General features: G+C 38.0%; 1 protein-coding gene across 8 annotated transcripts in view; it reads right to left on the bottom strand.

The window, feature by feature from the left end:
• The window catches only part of CASK (calcium/calmodulin dependent serine protein kinase), a 365,729-nt gene that overhangs the window by 216,417 nt on the left and 126,844 nt on the right, over positions 1-22,468 (bottom strand). For all 8 annotated transcript variants that reach the window (XM_043458309.1, XM_043458311.1, XM_043458313.1 and 5 more), the window contains exon 3: positions 13,370-13,475. In XM_043458309.1, the coding sequence (XP_043314244.1) occupies positions 13,370-13,475 (106 nt within the window). The remainder of the gene's footprint in view (positions 1-13,369; positions 13,476-22,468) is intronic.

The raw sequence follows: 22,468 nt of genomic DNA, 5'->3' as shown, positions 1-22,468 counted from the left end.
TTCCTATAAATATTTAAGGAATTGAATCAGACATGAAAACCCTTCTCATAAGAAAGTCTGGCTTGGATGGGTTTATAGATGAGTTCTACCAATCACGTACGGAAAGCAAAAAACAGAGACTACTCCTCAATTCATTTTATGAGACTAGAGTAATTTAGATATAAAAATCTGATATGGATAGTACAAGAAAATTATAGTATAATCTTCCCACAAATATAGATGTAAAAAGTCTAAACAAAATACAAGCAAACCAAATCTAGCAATAAAAAGGATTATATGGATTATAAATCAACAGCAAGTGTGGTTAATGAAAGAATCAATGAAATTCATTGCCTTAGCAAAGAAAACCATATGATCACTTCAAAATAAACAGAAAAAAAGAATTTGATAAAATTCACCATCCATTTATGCCTGCTGCTGCTGCTGCTAAGTCGCTTCAGTCGTGTCCGACCCTGTGCAACCCCATAGATGGCAACCCACCAGGCTCCCCCATCCCTGGGGTTCTCCAGGCAAGAACACTGGAGTGGTTTGCCATTTCCTTCTCCAATGCATGAAAGTGAAAAGTGAAAGTGAAGTCACTCAGTCGTGTCTGACTCTTAGCGACCCCATGGACTGCAGCCTACCAGGCTCCTCTGTCCATGGGATTTTCCAGGCAAGAGTACTGGAGTGGGGTGCCACTGCCTTCTCCCCATTTATGCCTAGCAAACCCTAAGATCAGAAATAAACAAAGATTTGCTATCATTATTCTGGATATTTTATCCACTGCAGTAAAGGCTAGAGAAAGAATCCTCTTCATTCACAGATGATCAAGTATGCAGAAAATCCACACAGTTCTATAGATAAATTATTGGAAATGATGAAGCGTGATGAATAGAAGGAATATAATGTCAATATAAGGAAGGAGAGTAAGAGAGAGAGAAAGGGGGAGGGAAAGAGGGAGAGAGAGACTGATCTACATTTAAAAGAAAATACCTAAGAATCTAACAAAAGATGTACATAACTTCTATGAAGCATAAAACTTTATTGAAAGACATCAAGGATCTAAATAAATGGGAAGACAGACATTATGTTCATAAACTGGAAGACTCAATAATAAATCTGTCAATTATTCTCAAGCTGCTATAAAGATTTGACATAATAATTTAAGGGAAAATCTCAACAGTTTTTTTAAGTGTGTATGTATAAATTGACAACTTGATTCTAAAATGGAAATGGAAAATGCAGAGACAAGTACAGCTCTTAAGAAATGTCTAAAGAAGAACACAGTGGAAAGCCCTGCTCTACTAGTAACCAGGACTTATTGTAAAGCTAAGACAATATACTCGCAGCGCAATGCCAGGCAAATAGGCCAAGAGACCAGAACAGAGCCTAGAATAATCGCGCATATATAGATGCCTGATTTATGGCAAAAGTGGTACTACAGAGCAGTCTTTTCAGCAATTGTGCTGAGACTATTGACTATCCATATGGAAAAAAATGAAACTAGACTGCTACCTTATGGTGTACCCCAAATAAATTCCAGGTGGATAGGAAAACATAACAGAATATCTTCATAATCTCAGGGGAGTAAACAATTTCATAAACAAGATACAAAAATACTGGCCACAAAATTTTAAAATGATAAATTAGACTATATTAAAATCAGAAACTTCTGTTAATCAAAAGATATCATTACAAGAATGAAGAGATGCAGCTCAATTCCAGAAAAATAAATGACCCAATCAAAAAATGGGCCAAAGAACTAAACAGACATTTCTCCAAAGAAGACATACAGATGGTTCACAAACACATGAAAAGATGCTCCACATCACTCATTATCAGAGAAATGCAAATCAAAACCACAATGAGGTACCATTACACGCCAGTCAGGATGGCTGCTATCCAAAAGTCTACAGGCAATAAATGCTGGAGAGGGTGTGGAGAAAAGGGAACCCTCTTACACTGTTGGTGGGAATGCAAACTAGTATAGCCACTATGGAGAACAGTGTGGAGATTTCTTAAAAAACTGGAAATAGACCTGCCATATGACCCAGCAATCCCACTCCTGGGCATACACACCGAGGAAACCAGATCTGAAAGAGACACGTGCACCCCAATGTTCATCGCAGCACTGTTTATAATAGTCAGGACATGGAAGCAACCTAGATGCCCATCAGCAGACGAATGGATAAGGAAGCTGTGGTACATCTACACCATGGAATACTACTCAGCCATTAAAAAGAATTCATTTGAACCAGTTCTAATGAGATGGATGAAACTGGAGCCCATTATACAGAGTGAAGTAAGCCAGAAAGATAAACACCAATACAGTATACTAATCCATATATATGGAATTTTAAAAGATGGTAACGATAACCCTATATGCAGGACAGAAGAAGAGACACAGATGTACAGAACAGACTTTTGAACTCTGTGGGAGAAGGCGAGGGTGGGATGTTCTGAGAGAATAGCATTGAAACAAGTATACTATCAAGGATGAAATGGGTCACCAGCCCAGGTTAGATGCATGAGACAGGTGCTCAGGGCTGGTGCACTGGGAGGACCCAGAGGGATGGGATGGAGAGGGAGGTGGGAGGGGGGATTGGGAAGGGGCACACATGTAAATCCATGGCTGATTCATGTCAATGTATGGCAAAAACCACTACAATATTGTAAAGCAATTAGCCTCCAACTAATAAAAATAAATGGGAAAAAGAAAGAAAAAAAGAATGAAGAGATAGGTGATAAATGGCAATTAGGGAAGAATAACCAGGAAGATTACCAGTGGTCATGTGTGGTTGTGAGAGCTGGACCATAAAGAAGGCAGAGCACCCAAGAATTGATGCCTTCAAACTGTGGTGCTGGAGGAGACTCCTGAGAGTCCTTTGGACAGCAAGGAGATCAAACCAGTCAATCTTAAGGTAAATCAAACCTGAATACTTATTGGAAGGACTGATGCTGAAGCTGAAGCTCCAGTATTTTGGTCACCAATATTTTGGATGCAAACAGCTGACTCGTTGGAAAAGTCCCTGATGCTGGGAAAGATTGAGGGCAGAAGGAGAAGAGGGCGTCAAAGGATGAGGTGGCTGGATGGCATCACTGATGCAATGGACATGAACTTCAGTAAACTCCGGGAGATGGTGAGGGACAGGGAGGCCTGGTGTGTTGCAGTTCATGGGGTTGCAAAGAGTCACACGACTGGGCGACTGAACAGCAATCAGGAAGAACTACAAGGAGATTCTATGAACCTGTGAAGTTGCTCAGTTGTGTCCAACTCTTTGCGACCCCATGGACTGTAGCCTACCAGGCTCCTCAGTCCATGGAATTTTCCAGGCAAGAGTACTGGAGTGGGTTGCCATTTCCTTCTCCAGGGGATCTTCCCAACTCAGGGATCGAACCCGGGTCTCCAGCACTACAGGCAGACGCTTTACCGTCTGAGCCACCAGGGACACCCTAAGGAGATTCTGCTGCTGCTGCTAAGTCGCTTCAGTCGTGTCCGACCCTGTGCAACCCCATAGACAGCAGCCCACCAGGCTCCCCCGTCCCTGGGATTCTCCAGGCAAGAACACTGGAGTGGGTTGCCATTTCTTTCTCCAATGCATGAAAGTGAAAAGTGAAAGTGAAGTCGCTCAGTCGTGTCTGACTCTTAGCGACCCCATGGACTACAGCCTACCAGGCTCCTCTGTCCATGGGATTTTCCAGGCAAGAGTACTGGAGTGGGAAGGAGATTCTACTACACACCAATTGGCTAAAATTGGGATGCATATAGACAGTAACATGGAAACATACATCACTATATGTAAAATAGATAGCCAATGGGAATTTGCTGTTTGACTCAGGGAACTCAAACCAGGGCTCAGTAACAACCTAGAGGGGTGGGATGGGGAGGTGGAGGTATGTTTAAGTGGGAGGGGACATAAACCTATGTCTGATTCATGTTGATGTTTGGTAGAAACCAACAAAATACTATAAAAGCAATTATCCTTCAGTTAAAAATAAATTAAAAAATTCCAACAATGCCAAGTATTAGCAAAGGTGTGTAGCATAGGTAATAATTAATCATGAGAATAAAAGGAAGGCATAAATTAACAAATAAGGACTAAAAACAGTATTTTAAACATGGGGCAGTGCCAGGAAAACTAGGACTTGGATCACCTTAGAGAGGCATATATCACTGGTAAAGGGTCAATTTACATATCTACTTTAGAAAATAGCCTGATGTTATCTAGGAAAACTGAAGTTGTATCAAAATAAACTCTGAAACCTATTAACTCCACTCCTAGGTCTACACCCTATATGAATGCTTACTTAAGTGCACTAGGATACAGGTACAAGATTGTTTACAACAGCATTGTTCAACATAGCCAAATCTGGAAACAACTCAAATACCCATTAACATTTACATGAATAAATAAACGTGTGAATGTTTGTTCACTAACACTATACAGCACTATAGCAACACAGTAATAGAGATCAAACTAACCTGGATAAATCTCACAGACTCAAAAAGAATGTATACTGTATGATTCTATGTAAATGAAGATATCAAAAGGTGGATAAAACCAAATTACATTATTCAGGGACACCTATTTAGATGGTATAGAAAGAAAAAACATGGAAGTTAAGTCTAGATTAATGTTAATTGTGAGAGAGGTAGGGGATTGCAATCAGAAAGGGGAATTTGAGGGCTGTTGAAGTGCTGGCAGTTTTTAAATTTCTTGACCTGGGTTGCGGCTACATGGTTCCTTACTTTACAATAATTCTTTATGCTTGTATAGTGCTGTGTATGCATTTTTCTAAATGTAATACATTCTATTGAAAAAGGTTAAATCTACGTGTGATAGAGGTGTTTGTATGCATTCAAATACTAATTCTAATATCTAGGAATTCTACTTCTAAAAACTCATTTTGAGGAAATAAGGCAATCAGGGTGTGTGTGCAAGTAATTAAGTACAAGAATATTATTAATTATAACATTACTTCTAATACAGAAAAACAGAAAACAGTGTAAATATCCCACTTTAGAAGAAATTTAAGTGTAGCACATGCATATATAGTCCAGACATCTTAATGTTGCCATTAAAATGTTATATCTAAAAAAGTATTTAATCGTATAATGAGAATGCATGCTTAGCTGTGTCTGACTCTTTGCAACCCCATGGACTGTAGCCCACCAGGCTCCTCTGTCCATGGGATTTTCCAGGCAGGAATACTGGAGTGGGTTGCCATTTCCTTCTCCAGGGAATCTTCCCAACCCAAGGAGTGAACCCGTGGCTCCTGCATCTCCTGCAATGGCAGGCGGATTCTTTACCACTGGGAAGTCCCATTTACTTGTATAGCAAAATGCTAAAAATTATTAAGTTAAAAGAACCAGGATACAAAATTGCATGTATAAATGATCTCAACTTAGTGCAACTGTGATCATGGATATACATAGAAGGAAATGTTCTGAAATGCTCACTGTGATTATCTTTTGCAAATGGTATTATTTTTATCATTATAATTTTCCATAATCTCTAAATTTGTACAAAGGATATGTATTATATTATGCTAAAAACAACTTATAAATTTTCATTTTAAATGAACTACTCCTTTTAAAAAACAAAGTTAACTGAATTTTCTTATTTTATATATACACAAATTTATTCAAAGTTATTTCATACACAAAAAAATTACCACAGTGACAATTTCAAATGCATTTCTAAGATAGTAGGCATCAGAATGCAGTTTGTTTCCTAAAGCATTCAAAGCTTAAAACCTATTCTACACTGTAACATCTCGATCTAGGATTTGTTTTATACACAAATTGGGACATCTCCATTTTTTTCCCTCAAGAAATGTCAAAATGATACAGTAATTACAGTTAATAGTTTTTTTTTTTTAAAAAAACAATCCAAACTTTGCAATTATTTTTATAGCTAATTATATTTTGTTTGCAGATCCAGGAGTTTATTAACTCAAATCCTTCTTATGTTGTTCTCTATTATTGTGTAGAAAAGAGTTAACATAGCAGGTCTCACTATTATCTCTCAAAAGGCTTGCAAGTCATACCTCCAAGGTCAGCTCTTGATTGGCATATGGGAACTTGGATGGGTTCCGCCCCTCCTAAATGAAAAGAGTGGCTCACTGTGTCTAAACTGCTTGTGCAAATGATATGATTTATCCTGAACACCTGCTTTCTTTCTGAGAGTCTGGAATTTGCTATGCACCAGGCAGAGGGTGTTTACATGACAAGCCCCTGACAAAAACCCTAGGTGCTGAATCTCTAATGAGCTTCCCTGGTGGACAACATTTCACATGTGTTGTCACAGCTGCTGGCTGGCAGAAGACCCCTGGAAGCTTGTGCCTCGCTGCCCCTGGACTACAATCCATGCACCTTCTCCTTTTGCCGATTGTGCTTTATACCCTTTAGCTAGTAATAAATCATAGCTGTGAATATGACTATATGCTGAGTCCTAGGAGTCCTCTTAGTGTTGGTAGCTCAGTCGTGTCCAACTCTTTGCAACCCCATGGGCAGTTACCAGGCTCCACTGCCCATGGAATTCTCTAGGCAAGAATACTGGAGTGGGTTACCACTTCCTTCTCCAGGAAGGAGTCCTCTTAGTAGGTCATCAAATTTGGGAGTGGTCTTGGGGATCCCTGACACATAGTTCTTAAAACTAAAACACAACTAAACATTTAATATAGTGGTAAACCTAAGTCAACAAAAATGTTTAACTCTGAGCACTTCCCTGGTGGCTCAGATGGTAAAGAGTCCGCCTGCAGTACAGGAGATGTGGGTTCGATCCCTGGGCTGGAAAGATCCCCTGGAGAAGGAAATGGCAACCCACTCCAGTATTATTGTCTGGGAAATCCCATGGGCAGAGAAGTCTGGTGGGCGACAGTCCAGGGGGTGGTAAAGAATCGGACATGACTGGGCAACTAACACACACAGAGTTCCAAATGTTATGTGCAGCCTGGATGGGATGGGGGTTTGGGGGAGAATGGATACGTGTATATGTATGGCTGAGGCCCTTTGTTGTCTACCTGAAACTATCACAACATTGTTTGCTAATCGGGTATACTTTATTTTTTATTTATTTCTTTTTTTTTCATTTATTTTTATTAGTTGGAGGCTAATTACTTTACAATATTGTAGTGGTTTTTGTCATACATTGACATGAATCAGCCATGGGTTTACATGTATTCCCCATCCTGATCCCCCCTCACTCGGGTATACTTTAATACAAAATAAAAAGTTTATTTTTATCCCTGCCACAGTCCTGGCCCTGCCGAAATGACATCAATAAAAGCGTATCACAGAAAAAAAAAATAAAAAGTTTTAAAAATAAAAAAAATGAAGAAGCATTACATTATAAAAAAAAGAGAGAGATGTTTAATTTTAAAAAGTTTATGACACAGACATTTTCTTCTTCTAACTAGCATTTACCAAAGACCTACACAGTTGCCTGGGCTTCCCTGGTGGCTCAAACGGTAAAGAATCTGCCTGCAGTGCAGGAGACCCGGGTTTGATCCCTGGGTTGGGAAGATTCCCCGGAGAAGGAAATGGCAACCCACTCCAGTACTATTGCCTGAAGAATCCCATGGACAGAGGAGACAAGAGGGTTACAGTCCAAGGGATCGCAAAGAGTTGGACACAACTGAAGTGACTTAGCAAACACACACACCCACACACACAAACACATACACACACAGAGTCACCCAGCTAGGTCCTTTCATGTATCTTAGATTATTAAATTACCAAAAGTATCAAGTTTCTAATGTTTACTAGGACCAAACTATTTCCCAACCATTTCCTATTACCCAGCACTTAAAGAGGCATTCAATAAATATGTGCTGAATGAATGAAGAGCAATTTCTATCATTACACATAAAACCAAAAAATCAAAATAGATAAAACTAGCTATAAAAATATGTACAAATTTTCATATAAATTAAAATGTTACATCCAGATTTTTCTTGCCTGATATGAAACAAGTATGTTTTCTCTTAAGTGGCAAATTTGCTGGTAAGTAGTAATCAGTTCTACTCTATCAGTATAAATGACTTCCACAAACATTCCCTTCTCTGAGCATAAATACCAGACTAAAAATAAAATTTTAACAATAAAATTAAATAAAAGGACTTTTAGTCTACCTCCTTTGTGAGTTTCAAAAATACAAACTGCTAATATTATTTTAAAAGATACAAACTACTGTCTCCATGTCAGATGTGTTTTAAATCCGTTTTTAATTACTGTAAGTCTCCCTGTGGTATATGTAATCATTCTATAATAAGGTAATTAAAATTTCTTGGCCAGCCAATTTAGGATTTACAGCTTAACTCAAGTATCAGATGCGACTAAACATAAGCCCTGATGTGTGACTTAGAAATAAACATTTAATTTTTTTTTGGAAAGGGACAATATTTATTTACTCATTTTTTTAACTTTTTATTTTATATTGGGATATAACCGATTAACAATGTTGTGATAGTTTCAGGTGAACAGCGAAGGGACTCAGCCATAATATACATATTAATTTTGAGGTGGGAGGGTGACATGACACAGCCCTGTCTTCAAAATTGAACCTATGTTCTAAAATGTTTATATTGCTGAAAACAATTGCAAATTGCCACAGGCAAGTTCTAACTTAACTGTAATCTGGAACCCATGGATATAGTGTAAACACATGCAGATTTCTAACAAACTACTGTGTGTGTTGGGGATAATGACAACATGGTCTCTGAATAGTATTACCCTTACTTTAAAAGTCAATCATCTCTTGACCTCTCACTTCAGGACCCACATTTGTTAACATTGAATATCTGGGGGCTGGGGCCTGATACATCCTGGTTTAACAAGCTCTACTCAGGATTTTCCAGTGCTAAAGTTTGAAATCTACTGCTCTAATCTTTTCCAGCAGTAAAATTCTGGTTCTGTCTCTGTATTCGAGTATGCTTCAGGCTTATAAATAAATCATTTATATCAACTAGTTCTAAGGATTTGCTAACTTGATAAGCAACAAGATTGAGCCATGTAATGTTGTGACTTCAGTTTAGGGGAAAAAAGGGGAGAACTGGTTATAGATAGTCTGTGGCAAAGAAAGATATGGATACCATACTCAGAAAGTCACCAGTGACCCAAATATATTTGCTTGGTCTAGCCTTTTCTCCATCAAAATTATCAGAGCTATTTCCAAGCAGCCAACAAATAGCAAAGTCAACTGACCTTATTTCATTTGCTTTCTCTTTGCCTACTCTGCATCAGTGTCATGTCAGAAAACTGGAAAGGATCTAGATAACCCATAACCTGAGCAAAGAGACCCTGAATACTACGGGTCATCAGATCTATTGCCAGAAAAATTCTAGTGTAGCCCTGTCTATAACACATAACAGCTATGTGAGCAATCTCTTACATAGCCAGTAGGGGGAGGCACGCACAAGCTTATGCTTCGCTCTTTGATCCACAGGACTTTAAATCTTATAGTAATGAATGGTTTGGGTTTGTTCATTTGTTTTAAACTGAGGGGATCAAAGGGAATGCAAAAAACAGGGCAAAGAAGACTGTTGAGGTGAATTTATAACAAAAGAATGATACAAAAGAACAATTTTATATTTCTGTTTTGTCTCTAGCCCTTCTGAGAAATTACTGTTATTTTAACTATGAATTTATAATCTACTTCCAGATCCCTAGGGCTAACAGAACAATTCTAAATTGAGAAACAGGTCCTTTAAAAATTCATGTTCGATCAAGGAAAGCAACATTAACTGAATATGACATGATACTAAGGAGTTGTTGATTCTGCTAGATATGATAATAATATTTTATACATACACAGAGACACACACAGAGTCTTTATCTATAAATACAGAGTATTTATAGGTGAAATGATATTTAGAAATTGCCAAGAAAAAAAAGACAACAGTAAAGGATAGACAGAATAAGAATGGCAAAATATTGATAACTACTGAAGCTCAGTGACAGGCCTACAGAGGTTCCTTATATTATTTCCTTTCCATTTGAAAACTTCCAAAATAAAAGGTTAAAAACTAGGAAGCTATGTTCTAGCTATTTGGGTTAACAGTGAGATTATGTGGCTGGTAACTATGTAACTTCAATGAGGTCTTGTTCTTGATATATAGCCATCTAATCACAACTGAATCACACAAAATTTAGCTATATAAAATCCCATATAATTCAACATTGTGAAACTAAAACTAACCTGTTAAATTCACTGGAAACAATACTTTATCATTGTAGAGCAAGTCACCATCTTTTAAGGTGAATGAACACTGATCTCTCATCTAGTTTTCATAATCTTATGAAGATTTTAAAGTTAAAAGACTTGGTCAAAGTCACAGAATTAGTAAAAATGATGGAGGCGGGATACTAACCCAAGTTTTATGACATGAAGGACCATCTTCCCTGTACTATACTGTCGTTTAGACCCCTTTGAAACAGATAGTAAATGTGAAATTTAGGTGAATTTTACAATTTTGCTTTCTGTGCTTGCTACTTTATAGTATATGGCAAAATCTGTTGTCTAGTTTTCTTAATGAATAAAAAAGTATGGACAGAAACAAATTTCTTGAATAAAGAATAAAATAAAAAGAATTATAATATGTTAAAATTGGAAGGGACATTAAAGCCCCTCTGTAGTCCAAAATTAAAACCTTTTCTTCAGGACACCTGGATGGATCCAGGTTTAGCTTGAGCATTTCTAGTGAGGAATGGCAGACTCAGTGAAACAGCCGCTTCATTCATGCAATTAGTTCTAATCATCAAAGAGGGCTCCCTTGCTTACAGGTGAAATCTACCTGCCACCTGTTGATTCTAGTTACAATTCCTCACCCTACACTGAATAAACACAGAATCCTCTTACACTTGATGATCTTTCAAAGCACTAAAGACATCCATTATGATCCACTATGGGCTTATGATCTGGGGACTCTTTTAGCAGTAAAAGAAAAATGAATAGATTCCTGGGTAACTAAATTTTCCTAGTCTTTTCAATAGCTCTTCCAGGCCAAGTGGTCCTCAAAGTGGGACTTAGGTATTTCTGGGTGTACTCAAACCCTTTTCAGGGGACACACATATCAGGATATTTTAAAGGCATTTAAGCCATAGCTACATTTGCCATGATTGGGTCTGTCTGAAAACAAGCCTGTGGTCTGCTGATTTTCCTTTTGTATCTCCACTCAGAAGAACCCATCTCAAAGACCAACCACTCGTCTGGGCTGAAAAGCCTGCCTAACTTCAAAGAGACAACTGGGGAATGCAAAGCTTGTGATCTGTGAGAGCAAAACAGCTTTGGAAAGGACGGGGAGAGCCACCTTATTTCATCCAGACAATATATTCACAGCAAAGCCTTATCTAATTTAGAATTAGACATCAATAGTAAAATAACTGTCATGGTGATGTCTATCAACACTTTAATTTTATTTGAAAAATGAAGTCTGATTTGTTTTTTTGAGAGAAAGTGAGCCTGATTTGGCTGATGAGTTTGACGATGATGGCTAGCTCTGCCATTTAGGTCACAGAGCAGACATTTTCCATACACTGAATGAGCTAAAGGTATAGTGCTAGAGTTTTGAAGAGAACGCATTTTTAAAAACATGCAAATGACTAAAAATTTCATCCTCACAATAAGTTTTTAACAACTGAAAGCTATGTCTGGAAGCATCTAGTTTTCAAACATCTTTTAGCAGGTTTGCCAACAAAAACTTTGCAGGCTGTGTCATTATGATGGAATTTCTAGGCTCTTTCCCACTCAGGCGATCCCATTCTGGAAGCATGCCAGTGTCTTGCTTATTAGGAACCCTCTAGGGAGAATGGGCAATATACTGATATAACACGATGGGGCTGGGGCTTGGTTCTGCACACCACACACTTCTACTTAATGTACCCAAAGGTTCCATCCAGGGCTTTTAAAGCTGTTGCAACAACTAACTAAACTGCTGACATCTTTTTCACATAAGCATTTACACCTAAATTCACAGTGATCTAGCACTTATATACGTGAATGAATGAGTTTATATTAATTGGTCTTAAATTTCACCTTCTTTGTTTTAGATCCTTTGCTACGACCTTGTAAAATAGTTTAAAATTTGGTCTAGATATTCACTTTATTAGCTAGCCCCCTGGAGAGGGCAGCTTCTGACAAAGCTTCCAGTGATCACCACCTCCAGGTCTTTACAACTTGATGTAATCCTCTCCTGTTGGGTGTGGACTGGATCTAGTGAGTTATTTCTAACTAATAGAATATGGCAGAAGTGATGGTGTGTGATTTCAGAGAGCAAGTTACAAGACTGATTTCTGTCTGCTTCCTACTGTTGTGGTCTTGCTTGCTGACTGACCCTGATGAAGCCAGCTGCCATGGAGCTGCTCTAGGGAGAAACCCAGTGATAAGGAACCTAGGGAGGCCTTGGGCCAACAGCTCATGAGAAACTCAGGCCCTCAGTCTGATAGCGTGCTTCCAACAACCATGTGAGTGAGCTTGGAAGCAGATCCATCCCCAACAGAGCCTTAAAGTGACTTTGGCCCTGGAAAATGCCTGGATTACTACCTTGTGAGAAACCCTAATCAAAATCACTGATTAAAATTTTGAATAGTATGTCACCCCATAAAGCTTGATACAGTCTCTTTGGACACAATCATCCGATCAGCTATGAAACTACCCAATTGTACTACCCTGAGGCCACATTTCTCCATCTTACCAACAAAATTTTTGTGAGAAACATGTTGAGTGGCTTCCTCAAATCAAGACTTACTGTTATCTACAGAATATTCCTTGCCAATATGGTGATTGCATTAAAAGAGGAAGTCTGTTAGTACTTGTTTTTAGTTGCTTAGAGAGGCTTGCTCGGGGCTTCCCTCATGGCTCAGCTGGTAAAGAATCTGCTTGCAATGCAGGAGACCTGGGTTCGAACCCTGGGTCAGGAAGATCCCCTGGAGAAGGAAATGGCAACCCAGTCCAGTATTCTAATGCCTGGAGAATCCCATGGACAGAGGAGCCTGGCAGGTTACAGTCCATGAGGTGGCAAAGAACTGGACATGACTGAGCTACTTAACCACCATAGAGAGGCTTGCGACATGGAGGCCTCTACTCTCAACCCAGCCCTTTTCACTAAGACTCCTGTAGTCAGAATCGTATCTTTTGGGACCTCCTATTCTTCTGAACTCTATCTCCTCCGCTTTCTACTTCTCTAAAGTATGCTAAAAATGTGAGGGTAACCAAACATGCCCTTAACCACTGTGAACCTTACAGGGAGAGGTTCCTTTTATTCTTATTACTTCAGGTCGTTCTGAACAGATGTCTTCACAACTATTTTGAAATTTTAAAAGTGTCAGCATTATCTAAGATGAACATTGTCTAAAGCTAACGCTTAAGAAAATAAAATGCAAACTCACAATTCAAAAACCATGTAAAGCATTCCATCTGAGCTATATGTCTCCAATAATTCTACAATGTGGGGATGTTTCAGCATATGACAGATACTGGCTTCCCGCTTTAGATCTGAAAAACAAACACAGAACACCTTGTTAGGTAGAATTCAAAAGACAATTCGAGTGAATGATGAATGAATGGATGGGATCTATGGTAACATGAAGACTTCTCTAACTATAGAGATGAAATCCCCCATTCAAACAAAGCTTAACTTTTTGCCCTTTGACATCTTTGACAATATAACTTATTAATATTCTTGCCAGCTTAAAGCAATATACAAGTCAGCTATTACTAAGAAATGTAAATAACACAACAAAATACTTAACCCAAACTCTTGTAAACAGGTTTCAAAATGTATAACTCTTTCTTGATCAGCTAATAAACAACTCAATTTGCTGTCTTGAATTTTACTTCTTTTTCTGAGGTTTCCCTAAATTGCCTAAGGATATGATGTTTATTCCTTAGCCTAAAATCTAGCATTTATAGACACACTTAGGGAAGTTACACGGAATAGAAGGCAAAGAAACAAAACAGTAAAGGTAAACAGAAAGGCACTACTCTCAACATCAAAGTTAGAACTTATTTTACATCATCTATAAAATGTGTTGGATAATTCAAGACACTATCTTCACAGTGTTATTTTGAAAAACAAATTCAGATAATGTAGGAAAGACTACTGTGTAAGTTACATAATACTATTTGAAAAATAAAAGTGTTAATATCCTCATCGTCGTGATCATCACCATCACACAAAAATAGTTTGGGTGTAAGTGTCACTAGTCATGTCTACATGGAACAAGATAATTAAAGCCTTCCTGTGTTAACAGCGCTGGAGTTTCACCTGCTTGGAGATGAATAAAATCCAATGTGGCATTTTTATATTTGGAAGTAGAAGGGAGACAGGTAAAAGAACCAAGGTTAAGGATATACTGCACAAAGCAGAGAGATAACATTATCTCCTCGCTGATTTGTTAACTCAACTTAGTCTTAGCAACAAGAGCAATGGCTGCAGAAGGAACCTTAGAGGATTCACAGAAGGTATAAATAAGGAAAAGAAGTCAGTAAAGAAGACAAAAGAAAAACCATCAGAAAAGTAAGAATCAATAATACAATATTAAGAAAGTCAAGAAAATGGGGGAATTAAGGCATAAGTAGTAAGAGAAGGGAGCTCCCTGGTGCCACCTGCCAAGGCTGCAGATGCGGGTTCGATCCATAGGTTGGGAAGATACCCTGGAGAATGAAATGGCAACCTACTTCAATTTTCTTTCCTGGGAAATCCCATGGACAGAGGAGCCTGGCAGACTACAGTCCATGGGGTTGCAAAGAGTCAGACACCAATTACCGACTAAACAAGAACAAAACTTAAGAGAAGGCTGAGAAAAGGCTGTAAGAAAGATTCAACCAGGAAAAGGCCATAAATGTTCTAAGATCACATTCCGTGGAGAGGTCAGATTCAAACTCAGGATGCAGACAATGATGATATAACAAATTTAGACTGATCACCTCTCTCACTGGTCTAAGTACTCAATATGATTGTTGTCATTTAATGTCCCAACAAGCCTGCGAGATAAGTATTTTACAGATGAGGAAACTGAGACTTTGAAACCTGTTCAGGATCATATAGCAATTACAAGGGGTTGGTTTTGATCCCTGGCCTAACTCCAAAGTCAGTCCTTCCAGGATGCCAGGCTGGATTTAGACATGATCCTGGTAGTAGGAAAGGAATAGCAGGGTCAAAGAAAGTTTGATTATTTTTTGTCCGTTTTTGCTGTTGTTTTAAAGAGAACACTGTGTTTGTAAGTGTCAGTGATGAAAATCCCTTAGGATCTGGAGTCAGAAAACTTGGTGCCGGTCCAGCCTCTGTCACTACTATTGCCAGCTGACTGCTAACCTCTACAAATGCTTTCCTTGTGGCAAATGAAACGGGGACAGTGACATGATGCAGGACCTGCATGGTCTACAACTTCAGAGGGCAGTGGCAAGATTCTAATGAGAAAACAGATGGGAAAGGACTGTGTGGAGTGCAACAGTGTGGGGCTGAAGGGGTTAAGGTGGTTCGGTCTTCATTGTGGAGAAAGAGATGAGATGCACATGAAACATGGTCTCTATCTCCAGGAGAGTACAGGCGTGAATAAGGTGTGGCTTTTGTGCTGGGGAGTCATAACTACGAGGAAGACTTTTGATAAGTGCACTAGAGGACCAGGCTGAAGCCAGACAATATAAATCAGATGCCCGCAGACTTTTTTCTCTCCCTGTAAGATTATTCTGCCTTCTGATTCTACAAAAAGCTTAGGAGTTCTAGTACTGTTTTTTTTTTTTTTTTTAGTACTGGTTTTAATGTTTATCTCTAGCTTCTCATTTTATTAGAAGTGACCCTTTTCATACCTTCTGCTTTCACCTTAGTTTCTCTTTCCATTTCTTTCTATTCTGATCAAAGTCTGATTCTATTCAATGCTCTGACATCAGAGTCAAGAAGTAAATGGAGACTTAGTGTTTGCCACAACAAAAATGGGTCTTTTCTCCTGTTTTCCATTTACTTTAAATGTTGCCCCTTTCATGTAACTGCAACGTGTTTCAACCTCCGTATTCAGCATTTGACATGTGCTACATTTGTTATACTGAAAGATCATAGTAGAAACGGATGCTCTAAAGACCTCTGCATTTGACACACACGTCTCCTTGGTATATGGCTGGACATGCTTATGGTCTAGTCTCTTCTAATCCACCCTCAAAAATAAAGGCAGGTTTGCTGGGGATCCTGCCTTCAAAGATTAAAACACTTTAAATGTCACTGGACCTGTCAATAAAACATCTGCCTGCAATGTGGGAGACCTGGGTTCAGTTCCTGGGTTGGGAAGTGAAATGGCATTCCACTGGAGAAGGAAATGGCAACCTACTCCAGTATTCTTGCCTGGAGAATCCCATGGACAGAGGAGCCTGGCAGGCTACAGTTCATGGGACTGCAAGAGTCGGACACAACTTAGCGCTATCTTCTGACATTTCAGGGACTAAAATCCAAACAATGATTGAGCAGCACAAGACTAACAACATAAAAACATATTGAAATTATAAGGGCAATGATGCAAAATATGGCTTATATCTAGGATAACTGAGGCACCATTTTCCATAATTCAAGTATTGATTAAATGGGTGTATTAAATAGCCCAAAAAGAAAAATCAGTTTCAAAACACAAAGGCACCATCTATGCATTCAAGCTATAGATTCCAAGAAGTTAAGCTCAAAATATGTGTTTAGATGTGAGTGTGAATTAAAGACTAACTGCTATTAATTCCTTGCTGATATAGCAAACTAAAAGGAGTATTTTCCTACAAATCAGCTCATGAAGTAGAGTAGGAAGGAATTTGAAAGTAGGTGATAATAATATGATTTGAAATTGTAATTATCTGACTGCTTAGAGATACTAGCTTAGAACATTCCTTTGAGTGACCTGACCCAGGGTTACCATGGTGTTTTGAAGATCTACTTTATCTTTAGTGACTGGGAACTCCTCCACTCTGCCTTGTATTTTCTCATTTTGCAGGGAAATTTTTAAAGATTTAAGGAAGAATCTACTTCTATGTTTAGTGTCCCTATGTTTAATTATGTGCCTATATTTTATCAAGTTATTTTCTTTTAAAAGGGGTCACTAGTAATATGGGAAGTAATATTTGATATTCTGACCAAAACTGCAGAAACACACTTAAACTGAATCAACCCACTATATGGCATAATAAGTTCAGGCTATCCAATAATAGTAGAACAACTATGTCCTCCAGGGTCTACTTTTCAGTCTGCCCCTCAAATAAGGGAGAGTTATTTAGGAAACCTGTTTCAGGTGGTTTGTTTTAAGAAGAATTTTCCTGAAAAGTATGTAGCATTCATTTTTATAATACTATTAGTTGTTCTTGGAAAAGGAGAATTTTTCATACCACCTTTTAAAAGTGAGAAGCTGCTTTTGGAGCAAGTTAATTTGACCATGGGTCAAAAATAAGTTGGGTATTTACCAATGTGACTGAAGAAAGGAATGCTCTCTGACATTCTTAGCAATGGAGTGGCAATCTCATTCTCAATGTCTGAGCTTTAAAGATCAAATTTAAGAGTTAGCTTTCTCAGAATCATTCAGTAAGGTTTTAGTTCAGCATCATTCAAAAGAAATACAATGCAAACTTCACACACAGTTAAGATTTTTTCAGTGGCCACATTAAAAAGAAGCAGGTGAAATTTAACATAGTCTATGCAATCCAATACATCCAAAGTATTATTATTTCAACATATAGTCACATTAAAAAGTACTAATGAAATATGTTACATTCTCTTCGTGTACTAAGTCTTTAAGATCCAGTGTGTTTTATTCTTATAGGACATCGCAATTAGGAGTAGTCACATTTCAAGTGCTCAGTAGCTGCATGTGGCTAGTGGCTAACAAACTGGAATGGTGCAGCTCAGGATAGATTGACTTGATTTAATTCTTATCCTCTCTCAACGGTGAGTTCGTCTGCATATCTTACACAGCCATCTGTAAAGTCATTCAGTCATTCCAAAAAGAATCTAAACTCAAACACATTTTTAAAAAACTGAAATATAGTTAATTTATGTTATGTTAGAGTCATACAGCAAAGCTATTCAGTTATACATATATGTATATGTGTGTGTGTATATATATATTTCTTTTTCAGATTCTTTTCTATTATAAGCTATTACAACATACTGAATATAGTTCCCTGTGCTATACAGTTGGTCTCTGTTATCTATTTTATATATAGTAGTGTGTATCTGCTAATCCCAAGCGCCTAATTTATCTCTTCCCTCTGCACCCTGTTATCTGCTTTAGTAACCATAAATTTGTCTTCTATGTCTGTAAGTCTATTTCCAAACAGATGTGTTTTTAAAAAGCACTTCCACAGAAGGAAACGACAGCTTTTAGTAACCCAAATCCATCACTTAATGACTAAATCTGGAATTTCTTCACTATTGTTAATCAAAACCTTTACTGGTTTCAGTTCAGTTCAGTTCAGTTGCTCAGTCATGTCTGACTCTTTGCAACCCCATGGATTGCAGCATGCCAGGCTTCCCTGTCCATCACCAACTCCCAGAGTTTGCTCAAACTCATGTCCATTGAGTCGGCGATGCCATCCAACCATCTCATCCTCTGTCATCCCCTTCTCTTCCTGCCTTTAATCTTTACTTGTTTAGTAGCTTTTAATTATTTTATCTTGTTTAATCTACAAAACACTCAAAGGGTAGTTAACATCTGCTGAATAGCAGCCATGTGGACACTTCAAAATGTATTGAATGATCTTAGACCATCCAGTGCAGTATCTGGGATTTTTAAGTGTTCCTCCATAAGTCCTCATTTGATAGTTAATAATAACCCTGTGAGGCAAATATGTCTAGTTTCACTAAACAGAGGAAAAAACTGTGCAGTGAGATACTTAAGTTGCTGAGATCACAGAAGTAGTAAGTAGGGGGAGCAGAGCTAATAACTGAAGTCCAGTGCTCTCCACATCATACTACAGTGGCTCCTGGGCTACACAGTTTTTATATGTTTCGTTAAGATCCAATCATATAACAGTTGTAACACTGACTTGGGTGATCCACTATCAAGACTGCTACAGAACCAGCTTTATTTCAGCTGCACTGTCACCAGTGATGATCAGAAATTCAGTTCAGTTCAGTTCAGTTGCTCAGTCGCATCTGACTCTTTGCGACCCCATGAACCACAGTACGCCAGGCCTCCCTATCACCAACTCCCGGAGTCCACCCAAACCCATGTCCATCGAGTTGGTGATGCCATCCAACCATCTCATCCTCTGTCGTCCCCTTCTCCTCCTGCCACCAATCCCTCCCAGCATCAGGGTCTTTTCCAATGAGTCAGCTCTTCGCATCAGGTGGCCAAAGTATTGGAGTTTCAGCTTTAGCATCAGTCCTTCCAATGAACACCCAGGACTTATCTCCTTTAGGATGGACTGGTTGGATCTCCTTGCAGTCCAAGGGACTCTCAAGAGTCTTCTCCAATACTACAGTTCAAAAGCATCAATTCTTCGGTGCTCAGCTTTCTTTATAGTCCAACTCTCACATCCATACATGTCTACTGGAAAAACCATAGACTTGACTAGATGGACCTTTGTTGGTAAAGTAATGTCTCTGCTTTTTAATACGCTGTTTAGGTTGGTCATAACTTTCCTTCCAAGGAGTAAGTGTCTTTTAATTTCATGGCTGCAATCACCATCTGCAGTGATTTTGGAGCCCAGAAAAATAAAGGCAGCCACTGTTTCCACTGTTTCCCCATCTATTTGCCATGAAGTGATGGGACCGGATGCCTTGAAATTAGACACTGATTTTTAACTGACAAATACATAAGTATTCTCACTTGTTTCCAAAGAATCTCCAGGTTGTGTTAGAAATTCAATAGTTAAAATTCAGAGCTGACCCAGACTCCAACTGCACATAAAGAATGTTCTAATCTAGCCATAAAATAATTAGGACAAGGATTAATGTGTTCATTTGAATCAATATTAATAACAAAATAACTAAATGAAAGTCATTATTGACTCAACATTTTTTCCTTGGCGAGCTGAAATTAATGATCATGTGGTATTTTAAGAAAGGGATCCAAGCAGAATCTTGGAAAGATTATACCAGCCAAGTTAAATGCTGCTGCTGAGCTCCACCTTTATCTAATAACCAGTTTGAAGACTAAAGATCCCAGCTGCCTTTGGCAATAATATAGGTCAGGCTGGCTTTAATGAGGCCATCTTCCTATAAATCAAGAAAATTGACCTTCTCAACTAGAGGATGACCGGAGGCCTAGACAGGCCCCCACACCAATCTGAGGTAAGGGGAAACTCATTATTTCTTTGATCTTCTACACATTTTACTAGCACATTTTATTATCTTTTTTTCACATACAATGAGAAATGCAAGCAGCTTGTAATTTCTTTGAATTCTTGCCCACTTAATTCAGTCTTACAGCCTAATATCTCACCTGTTAGGTGCATGAAAAAAAGCAGCAGCATACCATTAATTGAGAATGTTTGACTAGTGCAAATTTTGTTCTTAAATAGGCAAATATATCAGTTAGAAATCAATATCAACTACACTATTGTCGTTTAGTTGCTAAGTCGTGTCTGACTCTTTGCGACCCCATGCACTGTAGCCTGCCAGGCTCCTCTCTCCTTGGGATTTCCCAGGCAAGAATACTGGAGTGGGTTGCCATTTCCTTTTCCAAGGGATCTTCCTGACCCAAAGATCAAACCTGTACCTCTTGCATTGGCAGGCAGATGCTTTACCACTGAGCCACCAGGGAAGCCCCTTAACTACATTAAGCATTTACAAATTAATGATTTTAGTAGTATATTTCCCAAAGAATTTTGAGTTCTGAAAGTGTAATAAATATATTAAACCATCCTGGCCAGCTGAATACCAAATTTAACACTATATTTGAGGTATTATCAACAACTATCAGCAGTAAATTATAATAAAGCCAATTACTGTGAGAACTACTTGTCTTCCTTCTCATTCTTCATTAGGATGAGTTTGGTAAGTATCATTTATTTCTAGGGACTTGCATTTAAAACAACTCCAGGTCATTCTTAATCAGTATTGAAGGACTATAATTCATTTAGCTTGTTAATTAGATATTAATAAAGATACAGGTGATCAGTTCGATGATCTTTATAATATTTATCTTCTGAGCTGTTAAAATGTTCTGAAAGAAGAGCATGTGCTTAAAAACTATCTATAAATAGAGCCAACATTAGGTTCAAATGAAACCAAATTATTTGTCACTTATAGGATGTAACTCTGAGTCATCTATTTAAGGAGTTACTCAACCATGAATTTGGTGAGGATCTGTTTTGAACTAATAAAAACAGAAAGATGTTAGTTACATGGATAAAGGAAAAAAGCAGAGGTGACTGAAATTCAAACAACATAAAGTTTCAGCATTAGAGTTTTTCTCAAATATATGAATGACCATTATTATAATCATATTTTACACATGATAAAAGAAGAAATATAATGTTCTAAACATCTCTTGAAGGTACAATTCCTCTGCTGCTTTTTATTTGGGGAAAATGTAAACCAAAAAAGCTTTACAAAAAGGGAGAAAGACTGGGGCATTTTACTATTATAAAACCCAGACACTGGGGACTTCCCTGGCAGTCTAGTGGTTAAAGAGTTCTCCTTCCAATACAGGGGGTGCGGGTTTGATCCCTGGTTGGGGAGCTAAGATACCACATGCCTCGGGGCCAAAAAGCCAAAACATTAAACAGAAGCAATACGGTAACAAACTCAATAAAGACTTAAGGAAAAAAAACCCGGACAACTATTTCAAAATGGTACTCCTTTATGAAAGAAAATTGGAGAAATATCAGTTTATGCTTCAATTACTTTTCAATATCAAAGTCTTGAAAAATACGTTAGGAGCTGAAGGAACTTTGTGGGATGACAGAGTGTACTATATTTAAACTCATCATATATACATATTAGAACTCTTTGGACTATATACTTAAATGGATTCATTTTATTCTGCCTAAATTTTTATTCAATAAAGCTTGAAAAAGAAGTGTTATTGCAATAAGACAGGAATTCAACTAATAAGTATCAAGTAAAAAAATGTTCACATAACTTGTATTTTACATTTTCCTAATTATGCCATCTACATAGTTTTCCCCCATTATCCGAAAGTAGAGTGTTTCTATGAAACCTCCTATAAGCCAAAATGGCATAAAAGGAAGATGCAGTTACTTTTTTTCATAAAAGCAAAAATTATCTTCAGATTTTTTTTTTCAGTTAGTGAAAACCGGTACTAATGTAGGTCTTTTGTAAAAGCAAAATGCTGTGAAGTGAATTTTTTAAAAGTGGGAGATACGTGTATTTAGTTTCTATTTTTATTTACTTCCAGCTGAGTTCAACAGGGATATGTGGTAGGAGAGGTTGCCTCATGACCCACTCCTGCTACACTTCTTTCTTCCACAATGGGGCAAGCCCAGGAAATACTGCCAGCAGGAGCAAAATTCTCCCCAGAAAGCAATCGACAGTGTATAATATACAAATAAAA

This window comes from Cervus canadensis, chromosome X (genome assembly GCF_019320065.1).
Source record: "Cervus canadensis isolate Bull #8, Minnesota chromosome X, ASM1932006v1, whole genome shotgun sequence".
Taxonomy (NCBI): Eukaryota; Metazoa; Chordata; class Mammalia; order Artiodactyla; family Cervidae; genus Cervus; species Cervus canadensis.
The sequence above is the reverse complement of the archived record's forward strand: the minus strand, read 5'-3'. Positions and strand labels throughout refer to the sequence as shown.